Genomic DNA, 11,448 nt, shown 5'->3' on the forward strand with positions numbered 1-11,448 from the left:
TGGAGAGAAGATGGGGGTCTCTGGGTGCCCTGGAAGGCGCAGGTGGACGGAAGTGGGTCCGAATCACACACAGGGATCCTGAACAGGGCTGCTCAGGGCAACATGGGCTGGGTCTCCAACCAAGGGGTGGGTTTGGGGGGTTGGGTGCCTCTGTGGAGCTCGGTGACCCCCCTGCTGCTCAGGCACCCTCACTTGCATGGGTGCTGGCTTCTGAGTCTAGGAAGGGGGTCGCCCTCTTCACCTGTCGGGTGTTTCCACAGCCTACAAAGAGAAGATGAAGGAACTCCCGCTGGTGTCCTTGTTCTGCTCCTGTTTCCTGGCAGACCCCCTGAATAATTCATCCTATAAATATGAAGGTACGTGAGGGTCACAGTCGGAAGAGTAAAGACGGAAGCTTCCTGTAGCTTGCATCCAGGAGGCCAGCACCTCCACCGCAGTTTCCTGAAAATCTCCCCCCTACATCGCATTCTCTTTCCCAGAGCCAGTAAACGCCACAGCTGATTCTGAGGGTCTAAGTCCCACGCGAAGGTGGGCGTGGGGCTGCGGCCTGGGGGACCAGACAGCAGCTGGGGGTCTGAGTCAGACCCTCTGCAGAACGCCCTCGATGTCAGCTTTTGTTCATGTGCTGTGGAGGACGCAGAGGCCGAGTAGACAGGGGGTCTGCCCTCGGGGACACCTAGCCTAGAAGGGGGACAGTCCTGGTGTGAATGAGCCGCCCACAGGTCTCCTCAGTGAAGGGTCAAGAATGCTCTGAGCAGGTCCAGATGCGGCAAGGGACTTCCGCTCTTCAGCCGCCCAAGGAGGCTCTGGGATCGCTGTGCCACCTGAGCCCTGTGACAGGTCCCAGGACACTGGCAGGGAGCACTGAATGGCCACGTCCTGATTGGAGGTGGTGGTCAGGGCAGAGGTCACCTCTAGCTTCCTGGGGCTTCAAAGGAAAGGATGGGTTTGGTCTGGAAATGACAGGTGGGAGTGCTTGGGTCACCTGAGATTGTTTTTTCTGTTTAGGCTGGTGTGGGAGAGAGTGTAGGAGAAAAGATGAAAGCCAGCGGAGAGACAGTACTGACTGGAGAGAAAGAAGAGAGCAGGGTAGGACGGGGCAAGGGGAGAGGTGTCCGAAGGCCGAGCCATCGGATCGGTAGCGGGGCGAGGAGTGGATGGGAGGTGGGTGGTAAGTAAACGCCTCAGCGTGCGCCAATATAGGCAAGAGCTCAGCCACTGGAGGAACCTTGTCAGGAGCAGAAGCAAAGCCAGTTGCTACAGCCATTACTAGAAATCCCTTATCCTGGGGCCCCTGCTCGCAGAGTCTGAGAGCTTCCTGTGGCCACCAACTCCTTCAGCCCCATCAGGGCCCAGCGACGTTCGGTGCCATGTGTAGGACAGACCCAGAACCCTGGTCATTGGTCTGCCTTGGGGACCTCAGACCTCCCATGTATGTGTGCATGTGTGCATGCTTTAGGGGGGGCCCATATGGTCTTCAGGGGGTGAGCAGCCCCTTTTCTGCTCTCTGTAGCAGACACGGTGGACCTGAACTGGTGTGTAATTTCCGACATGGAAGTCATCGAGCTGAACAAATGCACCTCTGGCCAGTCCTTTGAAGTCATCCTGAAGCCACCCTCCTTTGATGGGGTGCCCGAGTTCAACGCCTCCCTCCCCCGGAGGCGAGACCCATCGCTGGAAGAAATCCAGAAGAAACTGGAAGCGGCTGAGGAGCGAAGGAAGGTCGGTGCGGTCCCTTTTTCCCCTCTGTCTGAGCATGAGGGGGGAAGATGCTGAGGAAGACAGGTGGTGGCTCTGAGCTGGGGGTCAGGTCACCACCAACCTATAGGTATTTAGGCAGCTCTTCCAGGTACCGCGCAGAGAATGAGACACCATTGAGGGAAACAAAGAAGGAAAAGCCTCAGGTCTCTAGGAGTTTGGTTAGGGGGATAAGTCACTGAATTACGTAACTCCCAGAGGGGACCTTATCGTGACAAGGTAAGACATTGACCAACACTAAGGATTTAGGGAAAGGCTAGACAATTAAGGAAAGGGGTCCTTAATTGGGGGAGGGGGAAGAAGGTCATGGCATGGTATACCTTCACCCCTTGGCGTGCCTTCCTCGCTTTCTACGGATTCTTATGGTCCAACTCTTATGCCATTTCTGCGTAAGCTTTCCTTCATATTTGAAGCTGAAAATTACCACCTTTGAATTCCTATAGCACTTCTTTTCTCTCTCTCAAGGCATATGTCGCATTCTAGCCTGGGTTAGAGTTATTTATACATTCTTGTCTCTAGTAGACTGTTTTCTTTCCCAAGTTGCTGGAATAGTGCCTGCTACTTAGTATCTGGTCACTCCATATTTGTGAATGAATGAAAAAGAGGACCGAGGGTCCAGTGGGAGAATCCAGGAAGTGTCCTCGCTTCCTGCCAATGGGCCAGGCAACCAGGCTCAGGGAGGCGTGTGTTCTGAGCATGGAGCTCTTAAGTCATGATGCTAAAAACACACCCTGGCATGCTCACCTTCAAGGGCCTCTCTCTCCCTCCATGCTCCACTAGTACCAGGAAGCTGAGCTTCTGAAGCACCTGGCAGAGAAGCGAGAACATGAGCGGGAGGTGATCCAAAAAGCCATTGAGGAAAACAACAACTTCATCAAGATGGCAAAGGAAAAACTGGCTCAGAAGATGGAGTCCAACAAGGAGAACCGGGAGGCCCACCTTGCCGCCATGTTGGAACGGCTGCAAGAGAAGGTAAGTGGTCTTGGATCAGAGAGGAGACTCTTGGGACCTGTTCCTCCTTCCACGGCAAGTATAATGGACACGCAGACCATTTCAGGGAGCAGGCAGCCTCAGGCGAGAATTCTGTTAGGCTGGATCCTTAGAGAGTTCCAAGGGATGACTGGGGAAGTCACAGGCAAGAGAAATGAACCGAGCTTTGGAGTTCCTTGGGTGACATGCTGCCCAGCTACACAACTGAAGTTTCTTATTGTCTGAGGGAGATCAGACCTCTTGTCTTCTAGAGAAAGCCTGCCTAACGCAGGGGAGTAGGGATGAACGAGCAGTTATACATTCCTGGCTTCATCCTTGAATGGACCGATTTGACTTAATGAAAGATGCTGACTTGAGCTCATGGCTCTAAGCCAAGGGCATGATGCGCTGAGTTGCCCACTGAGCAGGAAACACAATCCTCTCCAAATCTCTTGGTATGGACTGAGTGAGTCACTGGTCTTTCCAATATTCTACCTCTTGTCAATAAACCAAATGGTGTCGCCTGAAGATGAGAAACGTGAGAGACTGGGGTTGGTCCCACGTGTCAGTGGAATAACAGCCCGTTCTGCTGAGAACATGCTGGCCTCGTTTCCTGAGTCCCAAGGCTGCCCCAGTTTCTCCTGCGGCTCCTGGGAGAGCTCCAGCTCTGTGTTTTATTTCCAGGCGCCGCCTGCTGCGCGGTGACTCCCGGGACCCGATCGGTGGCCTCGTCCCATGGTGAGCTGCGTGGTCCCCGCTCCTTTCTGCCCAACCACCTAGAGTCTCAGGCCCTTGGCAAAGCTACTAGAAAGACCTGGTTTCTTCACAGGGGATTTGGATGTTGTGTAGGCCCTGCAGCTGGCCAGCATGTGGCAGGTCCTCCGCTCTCTTTCTCCATCCTTCTAGGGGCAGCAAGGCCTCCATCAAGTATCACATGGGAGGGAAGTGTTCCGGGTCTGATTTCAGGCTTCCCCAGTTACTGAGGGATGGGTAGGAGCAAACTCTTGCAGGAAAAAAAAAAAAAACTTAGGGATTGGGATAGGATGGGGCATGGGTTCTTAGGCTAAACCCAAGGGAAATATTGAGGCTAGAGCCATGATATGGCATTTGAAAAACTGCAAAACACTTTTATTTCATCATACCCCTATCCTCACAATGAGGTAAGCAGGATGGGTGTTATCCTTATTTTACTGATGAGGAAACCATGTTAGAGAAGGTCAAATGACTTGTCCAGGGTCACACAGCCACTAAGCAGTGGAGCTGGGACTACAGCCCAGTTCTTTGGATATGAGGCCAGGTGGCTCTTTCTTTCTTTCCTTCTTTCTTTTTTTTTAAATTTGGCCATGCCATGTGGCATGTGGGATCTTAGTTCCCCGGCCAGGTATCAAAGCTGCAGTCCCTGCATTGGAAGCACGGAATCTTAACCACTCGACCACCAGGGAAGTCCCAGGTGGCTCTTTCAATGCTTGTTTCAGGGAGACCAGCCCACAATCATCCTGCCGGCCTTTTGGCAGACAGGGAGCCACTGGAGGCCAAGGAAAGGGAGTCCAGAAACCTAGGGTTCTGTTCAGTGAGCTCACTTGGGAATAGATGTAGATTCTGAGCTGGAGAGATGGGGAAGGTCCACAGTCTGGAGGAAGCGCTTTGGAAGTGAGATAAGCCTTAAAGAAGCAAGATGTCAGAGCAGACATCTGCGTGAGCATCACTCCTCTGGAATCTTGACCACTCTTCACCTTTGCCCAACGATGAAGACAGGAGGTGGGATGAGAGACAGGTGTGTGCTCTGCCCCAGGCCAGGGACACCTATAACGATGTCTCTTTGTCAGTACTTGTGTGAATCACTGGCCATCCGCACCAGACTCACTTGGCGTAAAGTTTAAAACTACAGATACCTGGACCCTACTCCAGACCTACCAATCCCGGCTCTCTAGGGATGGTGCCTGAGGACCTCAGTTTAACAAGTTTCTCAGGTCATGCTGACGAACGGCAAGGTTGAGAACCACTGCTAGACGTACCACTCCCCACATTTTCCCCAGGGACGTGGAAAGTTCTAGGGCCTCTCCAGGGACAGATCTGTAGTTTAAGGTACATCCTGGGACCCTGGGCTGCCTCAGTGGGTCTCCCCCAGGCGGATCCATACCTGGATGTGATGATATCTGGGTGGATGCCGGGTTCTGGCAGAGAGAGGATTTACTGAGCACCTACCATGCACAAGGTACCATATGAGGAACTGAGAGATACAAAGAGGAAAAGGCGTGCTCCCTGCCCACAAGGAGGACCCAGACGTCTTCACCATGAGCAGGGATGTAAGGCAGACTGAGATAAGCCCTAGAAGTGAACACTAAAATCACAGAATTCTAGAGGTAAAAGAGCTTCCCATCCATGCCCCTCCCTTATAATACCAGAGAACTGAGCCTGACGGGTGAAGTGAGCTGGTCAAAGACACACGGCTGATGGGCGTTTGAAGTCAGATCCTATCATTTGGTTTGATGATGCTGGCGCACAAAAGAGGATTCTTTTACCACACTTACAAAAAAAAGCCACTTTGTGGGGCTGGACATTTCCAGAAGTTCTTTAGTCGATTTATACTTTACACGCCCTCACCTTTCGTCAGGGGGCTTAAGACAACCCTCACGAAGGAGATGGACGGGAAACACAGGGCAGTCCAGCTGCCTGTGTGCAGGGGCCGCCTGCAGTGAGCTCCACCTGCTCTTCTGGCACAAGCTACGTGGAGCTACTCCTTCCATTAAGTCAAGCAGTGTAATCAGTGCAGCCCCCAGACGGCCAGGTAAGGGCGGTGGAGACTGGTGGTCCCTGCCAGGTGGGTTCCCCCAGGGAGGCTGTGTCTAGTCAACGAGCATCCAGGGGCCCCACCAGCAGGCTCGTTCACCTGCGACCTTCTGCCCCTTCTCAGGACGCCTTTGCAGACCCTGCTCGTCACTTCCTGTGGTGGCCAGTGGTGGCCACACTCTTTGCTTTGGCTCTCCTGCCCCTCGGCCTCCCTTTATCCCGGGGAAGCCCGTGTGACCTGTCCTTTTCCCTCCCTTCCTTCCCAGGACAAGCACGCGGAGGAGGTGCGGAAAAACAAGGAGCTGAAGGAGGAGGCCTCCCGGTAAAGCCCAGAGGCAAAGAAGTTTCCAGAACGGCCGGACAGCTCCAGCGGCTCCGCAGTTCCCGAGGCAGCCTCGCCCGCCGCTGGCTGCTCTCCCAGCACTGGGGTTTGGGGGGAGGGGGGTGGCCAGGGGCGTTTCCTCTGCTTTTGGTGTTTGTACGTGTTAAGAATTGACCTGTGAAGCCATCCTATTTGTTTCAGGGGAACAATGATGGGGTGGGAGAGGGGAGAAAAGGAGCGAGGTTTGGAAAGGGAGATAGAGGAGGACTCGTGGGCATTTGCTACCCAGCCCAGGGCAAGTCCTCAGCTTTTCCTCACAGTGAGCATCCGGGCACCGCCTTGAGGGAAGTTAAAATCAGGCGGTAGAATTCCGACTGAAGGGCGGAGTCCTGGGTGGAGCGAGGGCTGCAGGGCATGGCCAGAGACGCCAGCAGGGGGTGGGGGTGGGGTCCTGCGGCTGGGGGGATGTCTGAGAATGTGTGTGTGTGTGTGTGCGCGCGTGTGTGTGTGCGCGCGCGTGCGTGCGTGCGTGCGTGCGTGCGTGTGTGTGTGTGTGTTTTAACCATCATCTTTTGATCATCATGACCAATAATGAAACATTTACTCCAAGTCTCCGGTTTTTTATTTCTTGAATTTGTCCTTTGTGTAATTGATAGAATGTTCTTGAATTTGGTTTCTGCCCATCAGGTGCCAGATGCCCCTTTTATTCCTTAGTTGGACCATCAGAGTATCTGAGGTGCTGGGTGAGGAGGGTTGAAACACGCCAGCCTTCCTTTTACCACCCTGCCCCACGCCCCCCATCCCCCGCTTGTGGGCTGCCCCGTGTTGGACTGAGTGCACTGAATTGGTAAGAAAACAAATCCAATTTCCCTTTGCATGGACTGACATTCTAATGTGGTCCCCAAGATGCAGAGTAAGAAGGAAGTCCTCACTTTAGGGGTGTGGGATGCTAGGTGGTCACAAACAGCGAGCTAGTGAGGAAATAAAACGTTTGTTAGGGGAAAGCAGAGGGGATCATTTCAGATCCAGCAGTCATCCCTTTATCCAGAACGCCAAACCACGGCTGGGAAAGGAGTCTCCCTCCTCCTATCCCTGCAAACAGGAGTGGGGTGGGGGCAGCCTGTGTGAACAGGATCCCAGGGCACCTCCCCACCCTGCCCCTCACACTGTAGTTTTGTACAGCTTTGTAAATAAATCGTTTGGTATTGCTATCCCCTCTGCCCCCACTAGTGGTACTGCAATTTAGCTTCATTTTAGAATAGGGTGACAGGAGGGATCAGAGATGATGATGATGATGATGATGATGATGGTGGTGGCAGCTAACACACAGGCAACATTTACTAGATGCCTGACAATTTTCTGAGTCAGTATATATATATATATATACTCACTTAATCCTCACAACAACTCTATTATCCCATTTTGCAGACAAGGCAACTGAGGCTTAGAAAGGTTAAGTAACTTGCCCAAGGCCACACAGGTTGTAAGTGAGAGAACAAAGATGTCAATTCTGGTGTTTTGCTTCCAGAGTCCAAGTTCTTAGCTCCTGCACTGTGCTGCTTCTCAACACTCTCGAACTAGGATATGTCTTAGGACAGTGTTCCTCAGACTGCGAGTTGTAACTCATTGGATTGTGAAATCAACTTAGTGTGTGCCACCCAAATTTAAGTTTTTAAAAATAGGAACAGAAGAGAATTTAAATGGAAACGGAAATAGAAAATAACACATCAAAGTGATTCCAGGCAGTAATGGAGATATTGTTTTATGGAAATTGTATTTCAATTTTATATTTGTATGTAAGTTCCAGGTCATAGCATAAGATGTATTTTTTTTAACTTTTTATTTTATATTGGAGTACAGTTGATTAACAATGTCATGTTAGTTTCAGGTGTACAGCAAAGTGATTCAGTTATACATATACATGTTATCTATTCTTTTTCAAATTCTTTGCTCAATATTATATAACAACCTAAGTGGGAAAAGAAGATGTATTTCTTACTAGAAGTTGCAGTCAAACCTTTGGAAAGTCACTGCCCTAGAATGAGTAAGGAGCCCAAAGCTGTAACCCCAGGGGCTTCGGAAACCTGCTGTGCTTGAGAAAGTGAGAGGCTGTGACCATACCATCAGGAACTGTCTGCTTCTGGGGACTTCCCTGGTGGTGAAGTGGTTAAGAATCCCCCCGCCAATGCAGGGGACACAGGTTCGAGCCCTGCTGAGGGAAGATCCCACATGCCGCAGAGCAACTAAGCCCGTGCGCCACAACTACTGAGCCTGCGCTCTAGAGCTGCGAGCCACAACTACTGGGCCCATGTGCCACAACTACTGAAGCCGTGTGCTTAGAGCCCATGCTCTGCAACAAGAGAAGCCACCGCAATGAGAAACCTGCACACCGTAACAAAGAGTAGCCCCTGCTCACCGCAACTAGAGAAAGCCCACGTGCAGCAACGAAGACCCAATGCAGCCAAAAATAAATAAATAAACTAATTAATAAAAAAAATTTTAAAAAAAGAACTGTCTGCTTCTGAGTAAAAGGAGACAAGAGTGACCTCAAGGGTCTATTCCCACAAATGTATCCCACCAGCTTCTTCATCTTTTCACTGGAATACCCGAGGTCAAGAGGAAGGTCCATTCCCACCACCCTCTTTCACCAAACTGCTGCACTTCCCATTCATTCCCTGATAAACCCTGTTGATCCACACCTCCATTGTTTGCACATTTAGGTTCCCTTGCTTAAGTTGCTCTTCCCTGCCTGGTTGAATTAATTCCTATGCATCCTTTTAAACTCAGTTTAGATATTAAGTTCCCTGACTCTGCCAATACTTCTGTACCTCTTAGATGTTTTGATTACTGTATGATTATATTTACCTATCTTTCTCAGATGTTAGACTTGAAATTCCTTGAAAACAGAAACTAGTTTTATTAATCTTTGGGTCCCAGGCAGTGGTTGCTCCAGCATGTCTGTAGAGGATGGGATTAGAGGCAGTAATCTGGTTGAAAGAAAGGCCAGGGTACTTGTCTTGAAGCTTCCTTTGTATTGAATTTTACTGAAGCACTGTATATAGGACTCAGAAAACACTATCAATTGCACACATCAAGGAATAAAGGTGGTTGATCCAGATTATGCAGGAGAATAAAACCCATCACCAAGACCCCCCTGGGTCCCATTAATCTCCAATTCCTGATGCTGAAAACTAAAAATTCCAATTATATGTCCAGCATGGAGCTCACTTCCAAGCATTAAAAAACAATTCTCACATTGAAAAGGTTTACAAAACCTTTCAATGGGGACAACCATGTGGGACATACATGAAACGCCCAAGGTAATTTTTCTTCCAATTTCAGTTTGTATCAAAATCCCTGAGAGTTTGATGAGATATACATTTCTTTGATGTGGGTGTTTGTAAATGAAAATAATTGACCAGGCTTATTGAGATTATTATCTTTTGAGGATGTTTCCTTGGCAATTCCATTTTCACAAGCCATTCTCCAGGTTTTTAGGGAGAGAATCAGGACTCCAGCTTGAGGAGTTCTGCACAATTAAGAACTAAACCATTGGCAGCATCTCTGAGGGCAAGAGGAGGGACGGGTTACTGACAACTGGAGGCATTGGAGAAGACTTCATGGCCTAGGTGGCACTTAAGCTGAGGTTTAATGAGTGAGTTGACTTTGAGCAGACAGGAAGAGGCAGGCACAGGAGGACGAGGCTTGGGATATAGGTGTGGGAGCCATGAACCTTGGGCAATAGCTGCAGCCACAGAAGTAAATGAATTCCTCATCCAGGAAGAGTATCTGAAGGAAAGGGCTTCTGGGAGGCCTCTCATGATGTGGCAAGCTGAGAAACTGGTGCCAATAAAGGGCAGAGTAAGGGCATATTTTAAATCCTGAGATCCCAAACCAGTGGTTTTCAACGGAGTCTGCAATGCCCCCTAGAGGTCATTTTGTAATTGTGTGGCAAGAATTTTGGTTAATACGCGGAGCCGACCCAGCTCTTCCTTTGAGTGGGTGGAGACAAAGTATGCTAGATGTTCACCAAGAGAATGTCCACATCACACTCAGCCTCTGAATGTAAGTGAGAAACGTGCTTATGATGATCCAAGCCCAGAACCTAACTCAGTGTTACATATGAACACAAACTCCCTCCCACTCCACCCCAGTGACTTTTGCAGGAATGTGACTCCTCTGCTGTGCCAGTCTCAGCTCCTTGATCTATCCACTCCTCTGTGCTCTGTCCTTGGCTCCTGAGTCCTATTCCTCTCCATTCACTTTGTCCTTGGACTTGATTCTTTTCTCCTGATCGGCACCTTCTCACAGACAAAAGGCTAATTTGGACCCACTCTGACAAAACTTAAAAGCAAGCCTTGAAAGAATCATACTGCTTTCAAGTAAATTATAGGCATGCCAGAACAAAGTCCAAACCGGGTCCAATGATGTAAAATTAAAAATATCTGGCGTCTAATAAAAATCTACATACAGGCATACAAAGAAGCATGATAATATTGCATATAATCAGGAGAAAAATCTATGGAAGCAAATATAGAAATGACAGCTATGATGGAACTAATAGACAAAGATTTAAAAACAGCCACTAGAAAAGGGACCCTCTGGCACCGTGGGTGGGAATGTAAATCGATACAGTCACTATGGAGAACAGTATGGAGGTCCCTTAAAAAACTAAAAACAGGATTATTATATGACCCAGCAATCCCACTGCTGGGCACATATCCAGAGAAAACCGTAATGCAAAAAGACACATGCATCCCAAAGTTCATTGCAGCACTATTTACAATAGCCAGGTCATGGAAGCAACCTAAATGTCCATCAACAGACACATGGATAAAGAAGATGTGGTACACATATACAATGGAATATTACTCAGCCATAAAAAGGAATGAAATTGGGTCATTTGTAGAGATGTGGATGGACCTAGAGACTGTCATACAGAGTGAAGTAAGTCAGAAAGAGAAAAACAAATATTATATATTAACACATATATGTGGAATCTAGAAAAATGGTACAGATGAACCAGTTTGCAAGGCAGAAATAGAGACACAGATGTACAGAACAAACATATGGACACCAAGGGGGGAAAGAGGGGGTGGGATGAATTGGGAGATTGGGATTGACATATATACACTAATATGACTAATATGTATAAAATAGATAACTAATGAGAACCTGCCGTATAGCACAGGGAACGCTACTTCACTTCGTTGTACAGTAGAAACTAGCCCGAGAGCTACAACTGAAACAGTGATGACGACAACAAAGAAGATGACAACCACAAAAACAAAGAGATGAAGCTAACGAGGCAAGACTGGAGAGAAGGTGTAATATTAAAAAAGTCCAATCCAATCCAAAACAAGATAGGAAGAAAGGAACAAAACTCTGGGACAATTGTTAAGCAAACAGCAAATGGTATATTTATATCTAACCATATAGATATTTTTCTTTACTTTTTCTTTTACAGTTTTATTGAGATATAATCAACCTATAGCACTGTATAAGTTTAAGGTGTACAGTCTAATGATTTTGACTTACATATATTGTGAAATGATTACCATGATAAATTTAGTTAACATTTATCATCTTGTATAGAAACACACACAAAA

The 11,448-nt window shown here is 48.6% G+C and overlaps 1 protein-coding gene across 5 annotated transcripts; it reads left to right on the top strand.

The window, feature by feature from the left end:
* Window positions 1-265: 265 nt before the first annotated feature.
* STMN4 (stathmin 4) lies at window positions 266-5,843 on the top strand (the record flags this gene model as incomplete). 5 transcript variants are annotated; one of them, XM_079926489.1, is made up of 5 exons in its annotated part: window positions 266-356; window positions 1,009-1,089; window positions 1,493-1,722; window positions 2,539-2,730; window positions 5,784-5,843. In XM_079926489.1, the coding sequence occupies exons 1-5, from the start codon at window positions 275-277 to the stop codon at window positions 5,841-5,843; spliced, it is 645 nt and encodes a 214-aa protein (XP_079782615.1). In that variant the 5' UTR covers window positions 266-274. The 5 variants fall into 5 exon arrangements, with proteins under 5 accessions (XP_079782615.1, XP_079782616.1, XP_079782617.1 ...); XM_079926490.1 differs by having other exon boundaries at window positions 1,514-1,722; XM_079926491.1 differs by lacking the exon at window positions 1,009-1,089 and having other exon boundaries at window positions 1,514-1,722; window positions 2,539-2,734; window positions 5,746-5,843.
* Between the last annotated feature and the right edge of the window lie 5,605 nt (window positions 5,844-11,448).

The sequence above is a fragment of the Stenella coeruleoalba genome (genome assembly GCF_951394435.1).
Source record: "Stenella coeruleoalba genome assembly, chromosome: 7".
NCBI classification, from domain to species: Eukaryota; Metazoa; Chordata; class Mammalia; order Artiodactyla; family Delphinidae; genus Stenella; species Stenella coeruleoalba.